The sequence below is a fragment of the Miscanthus floridulus genome, chromosome 8 (assembly GCF_019320115.1).
Source record: "Miscanthus floridulus cultivar M001 chromosome 8, ASM1932011v1, whole genome shotgun sequence".
Taxonomy (NCBI): domain Eukaryota; kingdom Viridiplantae; phylum Streptophyta; class Magnoliopsida; order Poales; family Poaceae; genus Miscanthus; species Miscanthus floridulus.
The window spans coordinates 30,362,477-30,388,377 of NC_089587.1; the positions used below are offsets into that span (position 1 = coordinate 30,362,477).

The following is a 25,901-nucleotide window of genomic DNA, read 5'->3' on the forward strand; positions in this document are numbered from 1 at the left end:
TTGTCCATTAACTTTCGTTTTGTGTCATCTAGGTCCATCAGCTTTGACTCTTACATTTTTGATCCATGAACTTTTAAAATGGTTCACTGTAGGTCCACGCATGCATGCACGCACATCGGCTTTTTACGTCGGTGGAGCCATGCCTGCACTCGCCGCCGTCGCTCGTCTGCTGAGCATGCATGTGTGTTTTCCTGTTCGAATCTGTACGTACGTTTGCCATCATACATTGGCTTTGGTCGCGTATGTATGTGCAGGTGATCTGAAATCGACGGGAGGGATGGCGAGGATACTGCTCCATGGCTCGCTTCACGTCACCATCTTTGAGGCAGAGGTCCAACTCCAGCAGGCCCAGCAGCCAGGCTCCAGGGTTCCTCCGCAAGCTGGTTGAGACGGTCGAGGACACGGTGGGCGTGGGCAAGGGCACCAGCAAGATCTACGCCACCATCGGGCTCGGCAAGGCCTGCGTCGGTCGCACCCGCACGCTCACCGACGAGATGGCCAGCCCACGGTGGTACGAGTCCTTCCACGTCTACTGCGCACACCTCGCCTCCGACGTCGTCTTCACCATCCGGGCCAAGAACCCCATCGGCGCCTCCACCGTCGGTGTCGCCTACCTCCCCGTCCGCAACATCTTCGACGGCCACAAGGTGGACCGCTGGCTGCACCTCTACGACGGCGGCGGCGACGGCAAGGACCACAAGCCGCTCGAGAGCGGCGGGAAGGTCCACGTCAAGCTCCAGTACTTCGACATCTCCAAGGACCAGAGCTGGGGCAGGGGCGTGCGCAGCGGCAAGTACCTCGGCGTGCCCTACACCTTCTTCTCGTAGCGGCAGGGGTGCAGGGTCACGCTGTACCAGGACGCGCACGTCCCCGACGGCTTCGTCCCACGGATCCCGCTCGACGGCGGCAGGTGCTACGAGGCGCACCGGTGCTAGGAGGACATCTTCGATGCCATCAGCGGCGCCAAGCACCTCATCTACATCACCGGGTGGTCGGTGTACACGGAGATCACGCTGCTCAGGGACGGCACCCGCCCGCCCAGGCCCGGCGGCGGCGTCACGCTCGGCGAGCTGCTCAAGAAGAAGGCCAGCGAGGGTGTCCGCGTGCTCATGCTCGTCTGGGACGATCACACCTCCATAGGGGTGCTCAAGAAGGACGGGCTCATGGCCACCCACGACGAGGAGATGATGAACTACTTCTAGGGCACCGACGTGCATTGCGTGATGTGCCCGCGGAACCCCGACGACTCAGGGAGCATCATGCAGGACCTGCAGATATCCACCATGTTCACGCACCACCAGAAGATCGTCGTCGTCGACCATGACATGCCGGTGTTGCGGTCGTCGCAGCGGCAGCGGAGGATCCTCAGCTTCATGGGCGGGTTGGACCTCTACGACGACCGCTACGACACGTCGTCCCACTCGCTGTTCCGGATGCTGGACGGCGTGCACCACGATGACTTCCACCAGCCAAACTTCACAATGGCCGCCATCGCCAAGGGCGGGCCGAGGGAGCCGTGGCACGACATCCACTACCGCCTCGAGGGCCCCATGGCGTGGGACGTGCTCTACAACTTCGAGCAGCGGTGGCGCAAGCAGGGCGGCAAGGACCTGCTCATCTAGCTCCGGGACCTCGCCGACGAGCTCATCCCACCATCGCCCGTCACGTTCCCGGACGACCCTAAGACGTGGAGCCGGCGGCATCGATGGCGACATCGCGTTCGGGTTCCCCGACACCCCCGACGACGCCACCAGGGCCGGGCTCGTCAGCAGCAAGGACCAAAACTCAGGGGCTCTACTCAATGCGTGGCCTGCGAGTCTGTGCCACCACCGTCCGCTGCTGGACCTGCCACGCACCATGTCGTAGAGCGTCCCCATGAGGTACGAGTAGCTCGGGATGAGAAGGTCGTCGACGGTCGCATCGGGCAGCCGCGTGATGATGCGCCCCTGTCATGATTCGAGCAGGAAAACACACATGCATGCCCGACAGACGAGCTACGGTGACAAGTGCAGGCATGGCTCCACTGACGCAAAAAGTCGACGTGCGTGCATGCATACGTGGACCTACAGTAAACCATTTTAAAAGTTCATGGACCAAAAATGCAAGAGTCAAAATTGATGGACCTAGATGACACAAAACGAAAGTTAATGGACCTAAAAATGCAGTTTCAAAGTTGATGGATCTAGATGGCACTTCACCGAAAGTTAATGGACCTCCGGTGTATTTTACTCTAAAATTATTGTAAATAGAGGTGGCTACAGAATAACTTATTGTGTAGCTAGCTACTATATATATATATATATATATATATATATATATATAGGGAGAGGCTATTCAGTAGCCGGCTACAAAATAAGTTATTCTGTAGCCACCTTCATTTACTATAATTTTATATACTAATTTACCATAATATAAATACATATTTACGATAGTTGGGTTACTATAACACATGGGGATATTTACCATAACGTTATATTAAACCACTTAGTAAGGAGTTACTATAATCTCGTAAAATAACATAGTAATTATCGTAACTCAAAGTGGCTACAGAATAAGTTATTCTGTAGCCAGCTACAGGATAGTAGTTATATATATATATATATATATATATATATATATATATATATATATATATATATATATATATATATATAACAGTTCTAGGTTTAAGACGGCTAGTTAAATTTTCTCAAGTTTAATCTATTTTATCGAAAAAATATTAATAATTATGTCTTCAAATAAATTTATTTTATAATTCATCTAATAATACTTATTTGATATAAAAAAGGGAGAATTGTTTGTTGGACTTCTAGAGTGATGGTCCTTTGCTGGTGGACATCTAATTTGGAGCATTTTGCCATAGAACACTTTGGTTCATTGAAATTAGGCCACAGGACACCGCGGCCCGGTTTTAGCCGGTTAAGAAGAGAGAAAACTTCACTTTGGACATTCGGTGCCCCAGAACCACACTTGGGTCCACCCCCAACATAAGAACCCGTCCGTTAACTGTCTCACTCTGCTTCCTTGTCTCCACGATAAAGGCAGCGACGGCGGCGGCGGGCTGGCATCGTCGACACGAAAAAACAAGCAGAGGCCGTTGAAGATGGCGACAGGCTTGGGCGCTTCGTCCTCGACAAGTTCGCGTGGAGCGAGAGAGGCTAAGCTGTTGTGCCCTTTCTGCAGGACAGCGACGGTTGTGGAGTAGACGTCTAGAACCCAAAATAACCCAGACAAGCAGTTCTACACTTACAGGAATTGTGACGGGGTGAGTTATTTGCATTTCTTGCTAGTTCATTTTGGCATTTCCAAATTGGATCTAGGGTTCATCCCAATGTTGTGTTCTTTGGCGTGATGAGGGCAACACGCAGTGCAGTTTCTTCATGTGGAAACCAGTGAGCGCAGGAGATGGCATGGATGTTGCAGCAGTGATGGCTGGCTTGAAGGCTTTGGAGAATTCTATGTTGAACCTAAACAATGTTGTAGTAGCTCTGAGGGCTGATGTGAGTAGAATAGCTGGAAAGCAAAGAGTTCTTAGGTGGATGAATGTTGCCAATGTGTTTGGAGTTGTATGCTTTGTTGCCATGTGCATGTTATTGTATAACCAAGCATGAACTTAGCTTTGTAATGTTTGTGAAATGAAAGAAATGAAGTTATGTGACATTGCCCAGGTTAATAAAATTTCAGCATGACCAACTTGAATAAGGTTAGCAACATACAACAAGTAACAACAGCCTTGAATTCACTATATTACCAAGCCTTAAAGTTCACAAGAATACATTACCAAGTTCACTACATTACCAAGTTATGCCAAGTTCATACGCTAGATTACAATACCATATTTAATACATTACAATACCAAGTTCTGCCAAGTTCATATGGCACAGGTGGCTCAAAAGCACACAAAATCACATAAAAGCACAGAATTCAAAAGCTTTCTTCTCTTTCTGTGTTGCTTGCAGTGCCTAGACATCCATCAGGGCCCTCTTGTTCCTAGTGCATGCGCTTGGACTAGATGTCAGTGTTGAGGTAGCCTGACTCCTAGTGATCGAGGAGTTTGGAACCCTACAAGATGAAACATGTGGTTAACATGTTTTAAACTAGTCATGCCTTTAAACATCCATAGTTGTTTGTGATTTTCCAATAGCCATGTTGTTGCCTTTGGGTATGCTTTGAGCATCTCATTCCAGTGCCTATCATGGTTTGTCTGTCTATAGCACTTTGATGTAGGCCACAAGTTCCTTTCAAACACTTCTCACCTAAATCTCTTCTGAAAATTCTTGACAACATGCCTCATGCATTCTATGTGCTCAACATCATTTCTAAAGACTTTGGTAACAGCCTTGTCTATTCCTTTACCTACAGTTAGCAACAAAGTAAACAATGTCAGGTTGCATAGGATGAAACAATGAATGCAACACTGCATCAAACAATGAAGGAAACATACCTGCATCAGTTGAAATAACAAGACCAGGTGGGGATCCAATAGCCTTGTGCAACATCTTTATGAACCATTCCCAATTCTCGTTGGTCTCACTGCCAAATACTCCATAGGCCACTGGGAACATCCAGTTGTGGCCATCAATCCCTACTACAGCTGCTAACTGCCCCTTCCACTTTGCTGTCAAAACTGTGGAATCATCCTCATTATTATCATGACCTTCAGGATTAGCATCAACCTCAGGATTACTATCGCCATCAAGATTAGCAGCCACATCAGAATTAGCAGCCACATCAGGATTATCAACTTTAGTATCAGCAGCAACATCAGGGTTACTAACACATTCTGGAATATGAACAACTTCAGCATTATGATCATCTACTGGATTAGGCACTAGGATATGAATAGCTTTAGTATTATAATCATCTACTAGATTAGGCACTGGAATATCATCAGGCAAAATCATAGCTAGTGGCAAACAATTGACCTGACTCTGCTGTGTGCTAATAAGAGACTGACTATCAACAGAGGCATTCGCACTGGAAAACTGAGACTAACAAACGAGGACCAATGTCAACAACATGTATAGTCAGTGGCAGCTTCCTATAGTCCCAATACACATCAAATGCATGTAACAGAGCAGAATCAGAATCTATGCGCACTTTCTCATCCTTGGTTTTGTCAAAGAAAGTAACCTGCAGTTCTTGATCCTGACCATGAACTATCTCCTGACAAAGCAACTCATGAAAACCCATCCAATTGAAGAGATCCTTGTCCACCACACACATGTAGTTAGCAGTTACATAATAATCATCGAGCCTATCTGGTCTTTGCTCTACATAGGTAGGTACTCTAATCGCTAACCTACACGCGGCCATCGGATCCATCCTAAATCAAAACAAAGGAAAAGAACCAAACTAAACGATTTCAAACCGCAACCTTTCTAACGCATCAACAGGCATACAAATCCAAAGAGTACGGGTTCAAAAAAGCTTACCCTTTTGGAATTCATTTCAATTGAGGAACCCTAGGCGGAGAACCAGGGCACTACACGTTCTTCCTGCTGGGGGACTTCATCTTCTGGTCGTGGGGGTGCTCCAGATCCTCAGCCCCACATGGCGGCGGATGACGGCCGAGGCTAGAGGTGTCAACGGTGGCAGGCACTGGGGTGGATGGCGGTGCGGCGAGCACTGGGGTTGAGTGGGCGGCGAGGAATGGAGTGTGGGATTAGGGACGGCGCGCGACCTAACCCTAACGGCCGGGGCGGGGCCGGTTCTTATGGGCCAGACCAGGTTGGGGGTGGACCCAAGAGTGGTTCAGGGGCACCGGATGTCTAAAATGAAGTTTTCTCTCTCCTCAATCGGCTGTAACCGGTCCATGGTGTCCTATGACCTCATTTCAATGAACCAGAGTGTCCTATGGCAAAGTGCTCCAAAGTGGGTGTCCGTTAGCAAAGGACCATCACTTCGAATGTCCAACAGACAATTCTTCCTATAAAAAATTAGTACTTTTTCGTATATACGTGATCAAAATTGATATCCTTCGACTCCATAAAAAGTAAGAATTGTACCGTAGTTTTTTAAGGACAGAGACAGTAGTTCTAGTCCATGATATCAGACAGTGGGCGGTGGTGCGCCAAGGGCAGAGGAAAATTATGTGATAGGTCCGTTTTTATATATTTTTAGAAGTAATATAGAAATGGTGTGAGAAAGACAAAATTTTAAGTGTACTCTTTTAAGAGTTAGAATAAACGGTGATTTAGTAATGAAGTGATTTTTAGGAGCTCTTAAAAATACTCTATAGAAAAATATACATTTAAAAGAATCACTATATTTCGGCTTATTTTGGGTCATGAATATCGTCAGATAATTAAATCGCCATCATTTTTCGTATTAATCATTGGCATACTTCTCGATGATTCTGAATTATTTAATCTAATTATGAGTTTATCCAAACAGTGCCTAGGGCTCGTGTTTTGCGTGGGCATCGTTTGATTCTGATCGATCTTTGAGTAGACGCCCGACTGATCTGATGGATGATGATGACCCATGTGCATGCGAGTGGACGACGGTGGACCTGAAACCATAATATCTAGTAATATTATTTCCAACACATTATTATGAATTACAACTCCAATCACTGATGACTAATGTGAAAGTTTTCTTATACGCATGTGCATGGATCATGCAACTTCGAACTTTAAACTTATAAAAACGAAATCGAGAAGTCACTCATTTCAGGGAGATGCTCATCATCGTCTCTTTCTATGCCTAGTCAGGTGAGCAGATATACTGTGCTAGTAGAATACCCGTGCTAACACTATCGAGATATCAAAGTAAAAGAAGGAACCGTTGGAAATGCAAATTAGTACCTAAATCTTATAACCAAGAACTCATCGTTAGTCAGGTACAAACTTGACAACAAACTGCCACACCTATCTACTGACTCAATTAAATAAGAGTTTTTTCTTTGGTTTCTTATTCCCGAGTGTCAAACAAATTTCAATACCGAACCACTAAAACCCCAGTACTCAACCTTATTCAACATTGTTCGTAAGAAACAAGCGAAGGTTACAGATGTATTAAGCTCAGTTTCACTAGAGGTTGAGTTTAGAAGGACATTAGTGGGAAACAAGCTACTAGAATGGAACCACCTAGTAGCAAGGATGGCTAATATTAACCCGCAACAGGGTATTGATAGTTTTGTTTGGAGTTTACATAAAACGGGTTCATTCACAGTTAACTCAACGTACAGCTACCTAATCAGTAATGGATTAAAAGTATCACAAGTAGTTTGACGTCTTAAGATCCCTTTGAAGATTAAGAGGGATTATTCTCACTAAGGACAACTTGGCAAAGAGGAATTGGAATGGAGATATGTTCTGTTGTTTCTGTAGCAAACCTGAAACCATCCAACATCCCTTCTTTGATTGCTCACATATGCCATGTTTTTATGGAGAGCTGTCCATATGGTGTTAGGATTTAGGGGAATTTTGCTGCAGGACATCGCTAAAAAGCCTAATATGCTGACGGACACCGCCAAGAGCGAAATTTGCCCAGTACCATTACAAAATCGCGTCCATTTGCTGAAACACACCGCACCGAATATTTTATTCATTTATCAGATTTGCGGAGAGAGAAGGTGGGGAAAATGACTCTTCTGACCTCGTCTTCAACCTTGGGCGCACGCTGGAGGCGCTCATCGACGCGGAGCGGCACGGCGAGGAGGTGGCGCCCGTGGACGACCTGGACTGGGAGGACATCTTCTACATCCACGATGGCTGCTAGTGGCCGTCCGACCCGCCGGCGTTCAAGGAGACCATGCGCGAGTACCGCGCCGAGCTGCGGAAGCTCGCCGAGCGCGTCATGGAGGCCATGGACGAGAACCTCGGCCTCGGCAGGGGCAGCATCAAGGCTGCCTTCTCCGGCGACGGCCGGCACGAGCCCTTCTTCGGCACATAATGAATACTGCAAATTCATTAAGTACAGAAAATCGATCCCCGCATTTTTTGCTGTTGTGTTACAATTCGATCCCCGCATTTTATACTTACCACTAGCTGATCACAAGAGTGAGCAAAAAAAAGCAAGAACAGGATAGCTACCTAGCACCGCCACATTGCGAGATCAAAGGCAAGATGATGATGATGATCTTGACAGAGCTCAATCGGCATTGAGCATCGGTGAATCGAGGCCCTCCATTCGGTTGCGCACGATGCGGTGGAAGACCTCCCAGACCTGTCTCTCCAGCGGGTCCAGCCCGTCCTTCATTGCGGTGCATGCCGCGGCAAGCTTAGCAGCAGCCTCCCACACCTCGGCTTCCCGCTCGCCGGTGAGTGAGACAGGCGTGGCGTCGATGGCCTCCGCGAGCCTCTGCGCGCACTTCTCCAGCGCGTGGATCTCCCTGATCAGGCCGCACGAGTTGCGTCGGTCCTTGCGCTTCCCTTCCTCGGCGAGGCGTTCCTGGAGCGCGAGGAGCGGCAGTGCCCAGGGGAACGCGGCGCGCGGCGGTGGGGGCGGGAGGTGGTGGTGCGCCTGGAGCGCGGCGGCGCGGTCCGGGCAGGGCACGGCGGCGACGAGCGCCCAGGCGACGAGGTGGAGCAGGCAGCCCATGGCGTAGGCTGGGGCCCCGAGGCCCGAGGCGGCGGTGGCCTCGTTGGCGTGCGGCGCGGCAAGGCCGGCCCCGATGGCCTACAGCTGGCGCGCCGCCGACCAGGTGCGCGACACGCTCCACGAGAGCGAGCGGAAATGGGTGGAGGGTGACGAGGATGAGGACGAGGAGGAGGAAGCCGAGGCGAGGGATGCGGCGCGGGAGGGGGAGGCCCACGCGCGGCCGAAGGAGCGGTTGCGGTGGGATGTGAGGAACGAGGCAAGCCCGCCGCCGGCGCCCACCGCGGCGGCGGCGTCGTCGTCGATGAGGAGCACGGAGAGGTCCGAGAGCGCCTTCCGCGCGCGCCGGAGCTGGCCCTTGTGGATCTGCTGCCTCTAATCACGTCCCTTTAAGGTTGAAGACGAGGGCAGAAGAGTCATTTTCCCCACCTTCTCTCTCCGCAAATCTGATAAATGAATAAAATATTCGGTGCGGTGTGTTTCAGCAAATGGACGCGATTTTGTAATGGTACTGGGCAAATTTCGCTCTTGGCGGTGTCCGTCAGCATATTAGGCTTTTTAGCGATGTCCTGCAGCAAAATTCCCCTAGGATTTAAGCCACCTCGGAATGCCCATAACTTGTTTAATGGATGGTACTCTTGGAAAGATAAAAATTTTCGATCACTCTTATTGATTGGTGCGGCAGTCATTTTATGGTCAATCTGGATAACAAGGAACAAAGTTGCTTTTGACAATTGTCGACCCAATTCTCTTTTGCAGGTGTATTCCGGGGGACCCATTGGCTACAGTTCTGGACCCAATTGCAATGGTGTGAGGTTCAACAAGCGCTCATGGTGGAGGCTCGTCAATCTCTGGAGACAGCGGCAAAAGTCTCTTTGCATCCTATGGATGGCCTTCTTTGTCTAGAATTGGGTTTTGAGTTGTTTTCTTACAAGAACCTTGTTTATCCAGAGTTGTTAAGTAATAAGCTGTAATAATTTGGTCTGATTCCAATTCAATGAGGATGAAGCCAGATACTCTTTCCATTATCTAAAAAATGTCAAACAAATTTCTATGCACCAACCAAATGCAAGATAGAAAAATGAATTGAACAATCCAAGTTCATTTCAGACTCCAAATTGGATCATATAGAAATTCTCCTCTTTCAAAGATCACATAGAACTATCTAGGTTCAGCGTCCTTTTCAAGACTCCAAATTGGATCATATATAGATATATGTGCTACAATCCAGTTGGCATAATGTACCATTGAAAGGTACCAGTGACATTCAGCATCTCCCAACTCACAAGACATCCAACAAATGAAAGCTAGCCTGCTACTACAACAATATATATGTTGACCATCGAAACAACATTTTATTTTTATTTGAGTTCTGATTAAACAAAACATAAAAAAAGCAACTAAAAGTAACCACTTTTACATGAGAAAATATATGTCAAAGCTGATGACAACCTGCAGACACCCTTCCATATTTCCCAAACTCACCTTGGCCATGTCGACAAGCAGAGAGCAGCGACACCTTGCAGTCCCTTGCCAGCCTTACCGCTTGGCCATGCCGCCAAATCGGGAGGCCATGCGCGGGAAGCTCATAAATTAGTTGTGATCTTCTTTCACAAATTATTTGAGGGCTCATAGCATTTCACAGAAACAAAGTAATGAAATAAGCTCTAATATATTCGTTTAGGAATCTACATCTCGACCCAGTGGCGGAATTGGGCCAAATCCAAGCCTAGGGCCACTCAATAGAGTTAATGGGCTGGTTGTATTAGGCCCTCTTGCTACAGTAGTCTACAGTATAGAAAAAACAGCCCAACGCCTAGGGTCATGGCCCTAGCGGCCCCCGGCCTAAATCCGCCACTGTCTGGACCTATGCATATGTACAGAATAGAGACCCCTTCCATTAGAAGGAAAAAAATTGTTGCGTTCTTGATGTTGCACTGAATCTTTTTTTTTTAGAATTACACGGTAGAACATAGACACCTACAACACGCACACACACTCACACCCTATAAATACAAATATGTAAATTCTATCCCTATGAGCACCTCTGAAGGATTGAGCCAGCAGATCCGAGATTTACGAAGTGATTACAGGCGTCTTGCTATCGACGGGGACGTTGTCTAACACTGAAAGCATAGCGCCATTAAATTCTAGAATAAATCTAGAAAAATATAAGCAACTGTGCCAAATCCAGGACTTGAACCATGATCAGTTTGCCATGTTGTACTGAATCTGTTGCAACTGCAACAAGGTCCTCAATTCTTTCCAGGCCATCGATTATGCAACTGTGCGATGGTTCTTATATGGTCAGATAATTAAATCACCATTATTTTTCGTATTAATCATTGGTATACCTCTTGATGATTCTGAAGTTAGTTAATCCAATTATGAATTTATCCAAACAGTGCCTAAGGGCTCGTGTTTCGCGTGGGTATCGTTTGATTCTGATCGATCTTTGAGTAGGCCGACACTGATCTGATTGTTGATGATGACCCCCATATGCATGCGAGTTGGCGACGGTGGACCTAAGACCTATAATATCTAGTATGTAATATTATTTCCGAGCAAACATTATTATGAATTACGACTCCAATCACTGATTAATATTGTGAAAGTTTTCTTGTACGCATGCATGGATCATGCAACTCCGAACTTTAAACCTAGAAACGAAATGGGGCCGGTCTGAATCGAGTTAGGAAATCGCCAAGTCACTCATTTCATGGAGATGGTCAGTCATCTCTTTCTACGCCTGGTAGGTGAAAAGATATATTGTATATACTGAATCACGTGTATTTCATGTAGTGCATGCGGTGGATTAGGGTGGAACTTAAACTAAATTTCTCACTTCAATCCACCTCAACACATGTGGATTATAAGCTCCGACAACATCCCAAACAAGGCCTTAGATGGGTAAAAGTCTACTCACGTGTATGTCATGTACACCTCTATATTCTTTTCTTAGGCGAAATAGATAGAATCTCAGACTGGAAGTGTCTTTCCGTGATTTGCTTGCATGCATCAAGGATCACTCGATTTCCTCTGCATGCATGCATCACGATTGGCTACGCTGATTAAACATGGGTCGTCCCCTTTAGATAAATTGTAGTAACTTTTTTTAATGAAGCAATACTACTATATATATATATATATATATATATATATCTTTGACAAGACAACATCTTGAGAAGTTGGGAGGCTAGTGCAAACCAAAGATGACTATGACATTAATTTCTAGTCTTTGAGATTCATTTTATAGTAAATAGTAATTGTAAATTAAGCTTAAATATTAATATCATCTTGATGTTAGCACCGCTACCTCATCCTAGATCTCACTTCATACTCGTAATTGATCTTGGACAACAGTTTGTAGGTTTACTAGCAGAGTAGTCAGCACAGAAAGGTAAACCACCAAAGGGTAAATCCCGAACTAGACGCACAGCTTGCTTGGTAAGAGAGATCACCTTCCCATCAATTACAATACCACCAGATTTGTAATGCACCATATGTGCAACCCATTTCACAAATTTATTAGGCACAAAGCACTTGTCAAACAATAAAAGAGAACCTGGTAAAGACAACTTTAGCTCTAATAAAGAAAATAAAAAAAGTAGAGTTAGATACATTATGACTTAAGAACATTAATAACCTCAACTTCTTCATTTTTGAGTACTGAAAAGCATAAATGAACAACTAAAAAATCCAACAAAGATTGAAAACCACAAGATTAAATTAAATTCAGAAAAACATACATCTCGGAATGGTTGCCATCAGACAAAGAATTCTGAAAATAGAATAAATAAAAAACATAAAAACGGAGCAGCAATAATAGAAAATGAATTAGCAGAAATTAACAAAAGATAGAATTAGAAAAAAAAAATAAGACAAAAAGAAATTAAATAGAGAGTGAAACATAAAAACTTACATTAGATCCATCAAGGCCATGAGAAGTTGAATCATTAAAATGTTTAGGGCCAGCATCATCATTAGAAACAGAAATAATACCGGAATCTAAGAATGAAGAGTCCCTCATCTACAAAATAAGATAATAACAATAAATAAATATATAGATAAGTTATAAGCAATGTAGAAAACAAATTACATAAGACTCATACAAAGTTTGCAACAATCTAGGTCCTTCGTCTCCCCCACATGGAGGAGTGGAGCGAGCCACCATCACCCATAGAAGACCGGCCATCCCCGGATCTGCTGTATTGAGCCTTTAGGAGGTTTTGATGCAGAAGACGAACTGCTCCCAAAACACGTTGCTGCTGCCCTAGTGAAGGATTGCAACCTCCTTCTCCTCTCCTCTGGGTCCCTCAATTGGACAGCATACGGCGCAGTTTCCCTTCATCATCACGAGGCACGGGATGTAGACACTCCACCTCCGAGTGACCCATCACCCCACATGCAAAGCAATAGAATGGAAGTTTTTCATACTGCGCTTGAAACCATCTTCCATCCTACTCATACGGAGAAGCATCCCCGATGCAAGGGTTTATCAATCTCAATTGCCACTCGAGCGCGCAGGAATGCCCCGCTAGCCTTCCTATCCGAATCCACATTCATCTTTATAACTTGGCCGGTCAAACTCATGGCTATAACTTGGCCGGTCAAACTCATGGCATGACTTCCCCTCTGTTGACTCATCCATCCGAGGGGCAAGTCCAGAATCCACACCCAAATCTCCATCCAATCCAAGACAATCTCCGACGCACTAAGCTTCTCATCATATTGTTTTAGGATAATCGCATATCTCCCCACCATCCATGGAGTTCTAGCCAAAGCCCTGTCCATATCCACACTACTCCCAAATTCTACAATGAACAAGTTGTCTTCCTTCTCTCCGATGGCCCGAAACTTCAGACCAACAGGGTTACCTCAAGCCAGCTTCATAGTGGCGCGGACCGTATTCACATGGACTGCCATCGGGATAGAACCTTCCCTATGATCACCCATTCCACCAACGGTGGTTCTCCTTTTCCTTCGTCATCACTGAAGTCAACCATGGCTTCTTCCTCCTCGGTCAGGTTAAGCCTCAGCAAAATAAAGATCAGTCACATTATGGTTAGGGCTATCATCCACACGCCCCTTCCGTCCACCTCCTGCAGCCACTGTATATGATCTGGTATGAAGGGGAAAACAAGATAGTGATCTGCAACGGAGATCGAAGTAGATACAAAACGCATCTCGACGCTAAACCTAAGCAGCACTTATTAGACCCTAGTGGGGAAATAGGGTTTTGGAAAATATGTGGTCGTTGGCGCCAAGATCGGCTTACCGGCAATTCGCGGTGACCGCCGCTGACTGGGTGTCGGTAGGCGGGGCGTGGACGCCGTGATCGGGATGGCCACCGGCCGAGAAAATCTAGTTTCACCGACGAGGTGAACTAGATAAGGTCGGGAACGAGATCGCCTTGGTGTCATCCGGGAAGGGGCTCCGTAAATTACGGTCCATCATTTCAAATTTGAAAAGAGTTAACACAAGAAAAGAATGATTACCCCTGACCATATTTTTGTCAACTGCGCCCGAGGACTGGATCGGCCAACGATCAAGTAGCTAGCAACTACTACTAGTATAGTATGGGTTGAGATGCCTCCCTCCCTTTAATTTGCATGCGCAGCTGTGGATGTCAGTTGAGGAAACTCGGGATGACATTGGACATTGATCAGCACAAAACCTAATTAACTAATGAACGGTGAACATGCATGTCGTAGATAATTGTATTCGTCCCATGGCATGCCGCACGCAGGTTGACCTTCTAGAAGCCGCAGGCAGAGAGCTTTTATTAGCTGGTCATCCATGTATGCCTTCCAAATTCTTGTGTGTAGAGACTAGAGAGTACATTGTTCTGCTGCCCTGCTGCTGCTCTCTCTTCCCCAGCCATGGCATCGAAACGAGCCAACGCCGGCGACGAGCAGCAGAAGCTGTCGCCTTCTGGGCTCCCGGTCCGCGAGATCCCGGGAAGCTACGGCGTGCCCTTCTTCTCGCCGCTGCGCGACCGCCTGGACTACTTCTACTTCCAGGGCGCGGAGGAGTACTTCCGCTCTCGCATCGCCAAGCACGGCGGTGCCACCGTGTTGCGCGTCAACATGCCGCCGGGCCTGCTCCTCTCGGGCAACCCCCGCGTCGTCGCCGTCCTCGACGCGCGCAGCTTCCGCGTCCTCCTCGACGACTCCCGCGTCGACAAGGACGGCACGCTCGATGGCACCTACATGCCCTCACTCGCGCTCTTCGGCGGCCACCGCCCGCTCGCGTTCCTCGACGGCGCCGACCCGCGCCACGCCGCGCTCAAGCGCGTCGTGATCCGCCTCGCGGCCGCGCGGATGCACCACGTCGCGCCGGCGTTCGCCGCCGCCTTCACCGCCACGTTCGACGCCGTCGAAGCCGAACTCGCGGCGGCGGGCGCCGCCGCCTCGGGCGTGGAGTTCAACAAGCACAGCATGCGGCACATGCTGGACTTCACCTGCGCCGCGCTGTTCGGCAGGAGGCCGCCGAGCAAGGCCATCGGCGACGGCGCCGCGGCGAAGGCGTACAAGTGGCTCGCCTTCCAGCTCCACCCGCTCGCGAGCAAGGCCATCAGGCCGTGGCTGCTGGAGGACCTCCTCCTCCACACCTTCTGCCTCCCGCCCTTCCTGGTGCGCCGCGACTACGCCGACCTGACGGCCTACTTCGCCGACGTCGCGGCGGGAGTCCTCGACGACGCCGAGAAGAATGCCGACCCGGGCGGCGCCGCCGTCCCGCGCGACGAGCTCCTCCACAACCTCATCTTCCTCGCCATCTTCAACGCCTACGGCGGGTACAAGATGTCGTCTCCTGAACGCCGGCGCCCGTCACCGGAGTCGAAGAGGATGACCCAGAAAACTCGGTGAACTCACGCACACACGCGAACACTATGAAACTTAGAGCACACACAAATGTTTTGGTGCCGTGAACCCCCCCCCCCCCCCCCCGGCATTTTCAGACTCTATTCATATATATACATGCAGTGAGCAGCTCCTGGCCACTCAAACTCAACGCCATGCACGCCACTACTTCCTACAGGGCCGCGCCATCCCACGACCGAACTAGTGGAGTGCGAAGCTTCAGCTACGACTCAACAGAAAGACGAAAACGTGGCCACCTCCTTGCGGACAATGCGCAAGTCAAGGGCCTTACATGACGCACCTCTAGCAGGTTCAGTTATTGGACTCTGAAACTCTGAAAAACAAGACTCTGAACCTAGACTGAACTAACTGAATGAGCTAACAATCTCCCCCCAAATGAGGTGAGTTCAGACTAGGTTGACCACGCCGATCTTCTCCCTTAGCTCACAGAACCTTGAACGTCCCAACGCCTTGGTCATCAGATCGGCGAGCTGATCTTGCGAGCTCGCATACTCCAGCAGAATCGTACCATTGCCAACGCACTCACGAATGAAATGGAACTTTGTATCAATATGCTTACTTCGATCGTGCAGTACCGGATTCTTGCTGAGAGCAATGGCTGACATGTTATCCATCTTCAGTTGAGGTGTTGGAGAATCGTCGCCTGTGACTTCCTTCAGCAACCTCGTGAGCCACACCGCCTGACACGCTGCTGCAGCGCCAGCGATGTACTCTGCCTCGCAAGAAGAGAGCGCCACCACCTTCTGTTTCTGGGATTGCCAGGCCACCGCCTTGGTTCCCAGGAAGAAGATAATCCCCGTAGTACTCTTCCTGTCATTCACGTCACCTCCCAGGTCGCTGTCACTGTAGCCCATAAGGCTATTGTCAATACCAGACAGCTTGGGGTAAACCAATCCAAAATCTGCAGTGCCGGCGATGTAACGGAGCAAATGCTTAACCGCCGCCATGTGTTCCTGCCTGGGCTTCTCCATAAACCGACTCACCATCCCCACCGCGAAAGAAATATCAGGACGAGTGTGTATCAAGTACCGCAAGCTTCCCACCAGACTGCGATATTCAGACACATTTACCTCTGCTGAAGTTCCTTCCTTGGACAGTTTCAGTCGTGTCTCCATTGGTGTGTGACAAGAATTACACCCTGCCATGTTTGCCTTCTGGAGCAATCTGCGGGCATAGGCAGCTTGACCGAGTGTAATGGCCGCCTTGGACTGCCGCACCTCAATTCCCAGGTAGTGGGACAGCAACCCGAGGTCACTCATCCTGAACAGGCGCTGCATCTCCAGCTTGAAAGCTTCAACTCCTCCCTCCTTGGCTCCAGTGATGATCAAATCATCTACGTAGACGCCAACGATCACCCGTGAAGACCCCTTGCCTCGGGTGTACATGCCATGCTCACTGGTGCACCGCGTGAAGCCGAGTTCACGTAGGCTGACATCCAGCTTTTGGTTCCATGCCCTGGGAGCCTGACGCAGACCGTATAATGCTTTCTTCAGACGCAGCACCTTCTCACCGTGGCCTGCCGCAGAGAAACCCGGCGGCTGCTGGACATAAACTTCCTCGGCAAGCTCCCCGTTCAAGAAAGCCGACTTGACGTCCATATGATGGACAAGCCAGCCCTCCTGAGCAGCGACAGCCAACAGCATCCGCACCGACTCCATCCTCGCCACCGGCGCGAACACCTCATCAAAGTCGATGCCGCTCTTCTGGACATATCCCTTCGCCACCAAGCGTGCTTTGTGCTTCACGATGGCTCCCTGCTCGTTGCGCTTGAATTTGAACACCCACTTGAGCCCGATAGCACGGTGCCCTTGTGGGAGCTTGACGAGCGCCCATGTGTCGTTCTGCTCGATCGAAGACAGCTCCTCGAGCATGGCCTTCCTCCACGCCTCATCGTGACGCGCCTCATCGAACGTGGTTGGCTCCCCCTCAACGCCCATCAAGAGTTCTGCCAGCGCGCGTTCAGCCTCCTCTGGCACTGGTGCGTCACCGAGCACGTTGTCCAGTGCCCGGAATCGCAATGGCGCGTCGTCGGCGTCAATGTCCAGATCCGGATCCCCTGGCGGAGGGGACACGAACTCCACTCCAGCTGGCGTTCCTGGTGCAGGCGAGTCAGTTGGTGCAGCCTCCTGCACCAGTGTCGATGGAGAAGCCGCCGGGCCCATGGGTGATGTCGAGGGTCCCGGCGAGCCTGGTGGCGTGTGCGCTGGTGACTGCGGCACATGTTCACCTCCTGGTGCGAGCAGTGTCACGTACTCCACCGTGAACGGCTCCTCCGAATCCACGTCCAGTGAGTCATCCGCCGTATCTTCCCACTTCCAGGACCTCCCTTCATCAAATACCGCATCGCGCGATATGCACACCCTCCTGGTGCGCGGGTTGAAGAAGCGGTAGGCCTTGGATCCCGGCTCGTAGCCGATGAACGCCATAGGAGTACTCCGGTCGTCCAGCTTATGCTGGTGTCCGTCGGCGACCTTGACATGGGCAGTACAACCAAAAGTGCGGAAGAAGTGAACAGCGGGCTTGGCGCCATACCAGACCTCATACGGTGTTTTCCCGTCCACGCTCCGGGTCGGCGACCGGTTCAAGATGAACACCGCAGTGCAGACCGCCTCCCCCCAAAGCCAGCCGGGTACCTTCATGCCTTTCATCATGCTCCTCGCCATCCCGAGCACGGTCTGGTTGCGCCTCTCAACCACGCCGTTCTGTTGTGGAGTGTACGGCGCGGTGAGATGGCGCTGGACTCCCGTGTCAGCGCAGTGCTCCGCGAAGGCATGCACCGTGAACTCGCCTCCACGGTCTGTACGCAGCGTGCCCACCTTGCGCCCGGCTTCGTTCTCCAGCCTTGCCTGCAGCTGGATGATGGCTAACGCGGCCTGATCCTTAGACGCCAGAAGAGTGAGCCACATAAACCTGCTCCTGTCATCAACAACAAGCAGGAAGAGGCGTTTGCCGCCCGGCGTGGGCGGGGTGATCGGCCCACACAGGTCGGCGTGAACCAGCTCCAGTGACTTGGACGCCCGGAACCTGCTCACCGCCGGGGACGGGCGTCGACGCTGCTTCCCGGCGAGGCAGCTCTCACACACCTGCTCGACATGGTCGATGCGTGGGAGGCCCCGTACCATCTCCTTCTGCGCCAACAGCTTCAGACCATGGAAGCCCAGGTGCCCGTACCTGGTGTGCCACTTCCACGCTGTGTCGTCCGCGCGCGCCGCGAGGCACACCGGAGTGCTTAGCTTGACATCGAGGATGTAGAGGCGGTTGTCAGCACGAGGTACCTTGGCCAGCAGGCGACGTCGCTGGTCCCAGATGCGCAGAACTCCATTCTCTATCAGCACCTTGTACTTGCCCTCGTCCAGCTGCCCGAGGCTGATGATGTTGGCGGTGAGCTTGGGGATGTAGTACACGCCGCCAAGGGTCTGGTGCTCGCCGGTCTTGCAGCTGAACAGGATCGTGCCGCGCCCGGCTATGTCCACCACCGAGCCATCGCCAAACCGAACGGTGCCGCGCACGCCCGTGTCGAGCTCGGAGAAGGCCGAGCGCACGGCGGTCATGTGATTTGTGGCGCCCGTATCAAGGATCCACCGGGTACTGCCCTCCTCGGCGTTCTCCTCGAGCTGAACGAAGAGTTTGTCCTCCCGGATGTGCACCGTCTCGCTCGCCGCAGGTGCTGTCGGGGTGGCGAACACCATGTGAGCCGTGGCGTCCACCGGTTCAGGCGCCTCGTCGTCGAACACCCAGCGTGTCCGGATGCCGCCGTCGCCAATCTGGACGCCCACCGCATCCTTCTGCTTCTCGGGCATCACCGATACGGCGGTGACCGTGGTGATCCCCACCATCAGCGCGGCTTCCTCCTGGACCTCAGCCGCATGCGCCTGCTCATCACGCTTCTTCTTGCGACATTCTCGGGCCCAGTGCCCAGTTTTGCCGCAGTAAGCGCACTCGTCACTGGCGAGTTTCTTCTTGCCGGTCTCCTTCTTCCTGCCACCTGCGCCACCGGGTGGCCTGGAGCCGCCAGCACTCCCCCCACCTTGGGAAGCGTCGCCGCCGCGTGCGCGCCTCTGGTTCGACGACGGACCACGTCCGTTGCCAGAGGAGCCTCCTCCGCCGCCTGAGACTTGCAGCCGCGACACCACTCGCGACACAAGTTCCTCCTCCGTGAGGTTGAGCCGCGCCGAGGACCCACCATTGTCGCCACCAAGGTTGTACCGTTCCTCGGCCGCTTTGAGTTGCCCCACCAGCTCGTCCACTGACAGATCATCGAGGTCGAGCATAGTCTCAATAGCCATAACGATTTGGGCATACCTGGCCGGCGTGGCCTGCAAAAACTTGCGCACGACCTCTGGCTCAGTGTACCCGGAGTCCAGCACCTCCAGTTGGCTTGCTAGATCGGTGATGCGGATTGCGAACTCGTCCACCGTCTCCGAGTCCTTGAACCGCAGTGCCTCGAATTCCCGGCGCAGCGTGTTGGCCTTGGCCTGACGCACGCGATCGACGCCGAGGTTCGACTTCTTCAAGGACTCCCACGCCTCCTTTGCCGTGATCTTCCGAGCGATGGCGCCGTGCAGCTCCTCCGGAAGACCCAGAGTGATGATCTCAAGAGCACTCCGGTCTTCTATGTAGTCGAAGGGGCCGAGGCTCACCGTCTGCCACAGGCCTCTCGCCTGCAGCTTCAACTTCATCAGCGCCGCCCAAGAGTAGTAATTGGACTTGGTGAGGATCGGGAACTTCGCCTTCTCCTCGCGCACGACGCGCGGTGCGCGGTCACCACCGCCACCGCTGCCCGACGCACCCGACGGGAACCGCCTTGCCGGTGAGGACGAGCGGAACCTGCGCCGATCCATGGCTACTCCGGCTCCGATACCAAATGTCGTCTCCTGAACGCCGGCGCCCGTCACCGGAGTCGAAGAGGATGACCCAGAAAACTCGGTGAACTCACGCACACACGCGAACACTATGAAACTTAGAGCACACACAAATGTTTTGGTGCCGTGAACCCCCCCCGGCATTTTCAGACTCTATTCATATATATACATGCAGTGAGCAGCTCCTGGCCACTCAAACTCAACGCCATGCACGCCACTACTTCCTACAGGGCCGCGCCATCCCACGACCGAACTAGTGGAGTGCGAAGCTTCAGCTACGACTCAACAGAAAGACGAAAACGTGGCCACCTCCTTGCGGACAATGCGCAAGTCAAGGGCCTTACATGACGCACCTCTAGCAGGTTCAGTTATTGGACTCTGAAACTCTGAAAAACAAGACTCTGAACCTAGACTGAACTAACTGAATGAGCTAACACAAGATCTTCCTGCCGCACGTCGTCAAGTGGCTCGCGCGCTGCGGGCCGGAGCTGCACGCCAGGCTCGCCACCGAGGTCCGCGCCGTCGTCCCACCGCCGGGCACGACGATCACCCTGTCGGACGTGGAGAAGATGCCGCTGGTGAAGTCGTTCGTGTGGGAGACGCTGCGCATGAACCCACCGGTGGAGTTCCAGTATGGGCGCGCGCGGCGGGACACGGTCGTGGAGAGCCACGACGCGGCGTACGAGGTGAAGAAGGGCGAGATGGTGTTCGGTTACCAGCCGCTGGCGACGCGCGACGAGCGCGTGTTCCAGCGCGGCCGCGAGTTCGTCCCCGACCGGTTCGCTGTATGTTCTGACGACGACGAGCGGCGGCGGATGCTGGAGCACGTGGTGTGGTCGAACGGGCCGGAGACCGGCGCGGCCGCGGAGGGGAACAAGCAGTGCCCCGGGAAAGACGCGGTGGTGGCGGTGGGGCGGCTGATGGTGGCGGAGCTGTTCCGTCGGTACGACACGTTCGTCGCCAGCGTCGAGGAGAGCCCCGTGGAGCCCGTGGTCACGTTCACTTCGCTGACGAGGGCGGCTTCCTCCGCCGTGGGCCATGGCAGCGTCGTCAAGCCCTGATCGATCATGCACGGTGCTGTGTGTGATACGTACTGCACGTAGTTCTGTCATGTGCTTTGCTTGCCAGTGAGGATGTTGACTTTGCTTAGCTTATGGTTTTGGTGGCATTAGATCAATGGTGGACCACGACACAATGTTTGATGGGGCAATAAGAGGAGACCCTTCTAAATTATCTGTTGTAAAAGGTTACAAATTCAAAACATTTGCTACTGTGTGTCATGCTTTCTGTGAGCTATAAGGGCATATGGAGGAATAATAATAGACTTCGCTTCATTAATTTAATTATAATTCTTCAATTTGCAGTTCCAGTTTGATTGGTTGTGACTTGTGATGTATGTATAAGCAGCCAGATCCTCCAATATGTATGGTAACTTCGATTGTCGGAGAACTCTCATCTAGACTTCGATTGTTGCAGAACAACGGAGTGGTGTAATGGTTGTAGGTCAATCACTTTCCATGTGTGTTTGATCGGTTGTTTAGCTGAATTAACTTTGTCCAAAAAAACAAACAAGGTTGCATGTAGAGGCTGGAGATAATCCCCTTTTTCCTTTTTTTTTTTGAGCTACATTCCACAAGTCGCAAGTGTTCACATGAGTAGTGAGCATGTGAGTGGTTGTTCCGAAGTCTCAACTATAGACTATAAATATAATTCGGGAACCACATTCCATATTTTGAAGCATACTAATTGAAGAAAAGTTGTTTTATTACCTTGTTGGGCCATTACATGCATCAGGATCGCCAATTCACCGTTAATCATTTGTGCACAAGCATGTGACGGGATGTTCGGCTGATGATTTGTGTGGCTGATAAGTCAGCTGATGCTGTTTTGTTGTGAGAGAAAAAACACTATACCATGACTAATAAGCCAGACTGGTAAGTTCAAACTGTGAACTAAGTCAGAAACTAGTACATGTGAAAGAAAGGAACCCAAGTTAACACATAACACAATTCTAGGAGATAATCTTGTAATAAATTACTAGTACATGTACTTGTATAAAAATATATATATTTTTACAGACGCATCCTATTTTTTTAAGGACGGTTTACTTAGCAAACTGTTTGTAACTAGTTCCATAAGCGTTGTAAACCGTCACTAAAAATATATCTACTTTCAGGGTGAGACTTAAGAGAACCGCTTTTAAAAATATAATTTTTCAGGGCTACTTGCTTATGTCAACCATCTTTGAAATTGAGTGAAGTCAACTGTCCCTGGAAATCGATTTTGAAGGCAGTTAGCTAAGTGAACCGCCCTTAGAAATATCTCCAATACAAATAAATTTACAATATTTTCAAATGAAGCCGGATGAAGATAAAATTTATATCAATTTTCATAATAGAATTTGCTTTATTTAATTTTCGGTCTTCAGTTCCATGTTTTGATTTGTAGTTTATCTGAATTAACTTTGTCATAAAACCCTAAACAAGGTTGCATGTAGAGGCTGGAGATAACTCCTTTTTTCAAAGAAATATTTTTTGTGAGCTATCTTACAAAACAGAATATTGCTCAAAAGCTCACTACTAGGCGTGGTTGTTCCTCAATTGAAACTAGCACAATACAAGACACAGCCACCCCCAAGCAAGCCTTGGCTTACCACAGGCGGGCAAGAAACGGAACCATAACCCAAAAAATACATAGTACCTATCAAAAAACGACAACATCATCAGTCATAGACATCGAGAAATTGTTTGGATTCACGCCACACTTCGCTACGCCACAGCTGTGGCCCGGCACACTTGCGGGGCCAAACAACTCGCCGCAGCTGGGCGTGGCAAAACGTGGCCTAAGACCAAACAACCCCTAAACAGAGCTCTGCGACTAAAAGCTCTACTCGGAAGCAAACTGATCAAAGCAACAAGGTCGGCAACTCCAGCTTCTGACCTAATTTTTTACTTTTTGGCCTTTTTCTAAAAAAAATTATGTTTTACCTCCCGAGAGACTTAAACTTATTTTTGGACCCTGTGGTCGGCGTCAGGACTCATGGTGTCGAGATAACATGTCTCGGCGCCACAGATCTTGGCGTTGAGGTGTCTGGCCGTGCACTGCAGGGAATCCTAGGTAACGTTGACGTGGCCGGTACCTCGGCGCTAGAATACATGGCGCCGAGTTCGACGTCGTAGATCTTCGTCATATTCGTTTGGGCTTGTTTGGCTGATAAGCCATGGCTAAAAATGCTGTTGACTGGTTTGACGTGAGAAAAAAAATAATATTGATAACATATGCATTATAAACTAAATACAACCGAGCGAGCATGCTGCTTAGCGTCGAGCTCTGCGCCACAGCCGTCTAATCTGCGGCGAGCATGCTGTAAAGAACTGCCAAGGACAGGCTTTGACCGCAGGCCAGGGCCTTGTTTAGATTGCAAATTTTTGCAATCTGAATACTATAGCATATTTTGTTTGTATTTGATAAACTTTGTCTGATCATGGACTAACTAGGCTTAAAAAATTCGTCTCGTGATTTACAACCAAACTGTGCAATTAGTTATTTTTTTTACCTACATTTAATACTCCATGCATACGTCCAAAAAATTGATGTAATAAAGAGAATGAAAAAACTTAGAATTTAGAGGTGATCTAAACCAAGCCCAGCTTTTTTTTTAAATGGAGGGACAAGGCGCAGAGTGTGCAGCAGTGCACAGCTGCACCGCAGTAGAGCCCGTGTGGTAGCTACCTCGGCCATGTTTAGTTCACTCAGAATCTAAACTTTAACACTATATAAAAAGAAGATTACATGTCACATTAAATTTGTGGTACATGCATGGAGTACTAAATGTTGATGAAATCAAAAACTAATTGTACAGTTTAGTTGTACTTTGCGAGACGAATGTTTTGAGCCTAATTAGTCAACGATTGGACAATTATTATCAAATACAAACGAAATATTACGATGCACTACAGTGTCTATAGAATTCAGGCAGCGCAAGTTTGGCCGCAACTAAACGCGGCCCTTGCCTCGCTCTCCGTCGTCTCAGCATATGTTGTGCATGTGAAGAGAGAGAGAGAGAGAGAGGGAGAGGGTGAGAGAGCTAGACTGATAGAAGAGTGATACATAGGTTGACAAGACACATTCAAGCTAAGGCCACGCGCATACCAAAGGAACCTCTAGCAAGCTACTTACGGACATTGTTGCAACGAGCTAGAATAATTCGCGCTAGTTTCGCGAAGCACTATGGCTCGCATCCTCTTGTTGGCGCTGGTCACCATCTCGAGCCTCCTGCCGCCGATCGCGAGCCAGCAGGCAGCGACGAAGTGCGAGTACACAAGGCACTCCGGCCACCGGTACAAGTACCCGGTGGGCGTGCGGAAGATCGTGGTAGACGCGAGCGGCGCCGGCAACTTCGTGTCCATCCAGCAGGCCGTCGACTCGGTGCCGGAGGGCAACACCATGCGCGTCATCATGCAGATCAACGCCGGCACGTACATGTAAGTTTGCTAGCTATCTAGCTCTGGCCCTTTTCATTCGCTGAGGCTGATAGAGCTTCGTTCATTTCCTGACGGACCGGCCGGGGTGTATATGTGCGTGCGTGCGTGCAGAGAGAAGGTGGTGGTGCCGGCGTCGAAGCCGTACATGACGTTCCAGGGCGCCGGCGCGACGTGACGGTGGAGTGGCACGACCGGGCCAGCGACCGCGGCCCCGACGGGCAGCCGCTCCGCACCTACAACACCGCCTCAGTAACCATTCTCGCTAACTATTTCAACGCTAAGAACATCAGCTTGAAGGTGAGCAGCAGCCGTTTGCATGCATTGCCCTGACCCAGTGGTCCATGATGATGAACGAAAGGCCCGAGTGTGCATTCGTACGCGAGCGCGAGGTCACAAGACGCACAGGGAAAAAGGGCTGTGGCAGGCAAAGTGACAAAACCTCAGAGTCACAAGTCTGGACTTTGTAAACGCTAGCTGCCGTCTCTATGATTTCGTGAGCCAGCCGACAATAAGCCAGCCGAACACTGCCGTTGTATCCTACTAGCTAGCTAGCTCTCTTTCCTGTGGCCGTGTTTAGATTTAAAAAATTTTAGGTTTCGACTACTGTAGCATTTTCATTTGTATTTAACAATTAGTGTCTAATTATATAATAATTAGGTTCAAAAGTTTTGTCACGCTATTTCTTACCCAACTGTGTAATTAGTTTTTTTTCGTCTATATTTCATACTTCATACATATGTCACAAGATTCGATGTGATGAATACCGCGCAAAAATTTTTGGAAACTAAACAGGCCCTGTGTGTATCCTGCTAGCTCAATTTAAAAAAAAAGCTAGCCCTGCTGTCGAAGCCTGTCCTTGGCAGTTCTTTACAGCATGCTCGGTGCAGATTATACGGCTCGGAGGCCGAGCTTGCCGCCGGCCACGTCAACGCCACAAGGTTCCTCCAGCGCACAGCCAGGCATCGGCGTCGAGAGGTGTTACCTCGGCGCCACGAATTCTGGCGTCGACTCCTAAGATTTAAAGATGAGTTTAAGACTCGAATTTTTTTTTAAAAAAAAGAGCTGAATAGTAAAAATTTGGGGCTTCCTGAATCCTGCCGTGCGGCCGTGCACCAGAGAGCTAGGGT

The 25,901-nt window shown here is 50.0% G+C and overlaps 1 protein-coding gene and 3 pseudogenes across 1 annotated transcript; 3 read left to right on the forward strand and 1 right to left on the reverse strand.

Annotated features, from left to right (window-relative positions):
• The first annotated feature begins 277 nt into the window (after window positions 1–277).
• Window positions 278–1,866, forward strand: LOC136468794 (phospholipase D alpha 1-like; annotated as a pseudogene).
• Window positions 1,867–7,991: 6,125 nt separating this feature from the next.
• Window positions 7,992–10,038, reverse strand: LOC136468796 (protein ROH1D-like; annotated as a pseudogene).
• A 2,651-nt stretch (window positions 10,039–12,689) lies between these two features.
• Window positions 12,690–21,351, forward strand: LOC136468797 (allene oxide synthase 3-like; annotated as a pseudogene).
• A 3,153-nt stretch (window positions 21,352–24,504) lies between these two features.
• Window positions 24,505–25,269, forward strand: LOC136471459 (probable pectinesterase 68). The gene is made up of 2 exons (XM_066469187.1): window positions 24,505–24,774; window positions 24,886–25,269. Exons 1-2 carry the CDS (start codon window positions 24,521–24,523, stop codon window positions 24,947–24,949), a joined length of 318 nt encoding a protein of 105 aa, XP_066325284.1. The 5' UTR covers window positions 24,505–24,520; the 3' UTR covers window positions 24,950–25,269.
• The last annotated feature ends 632 nt before the right edge of the window (window positions 25,270–25,901 follow it).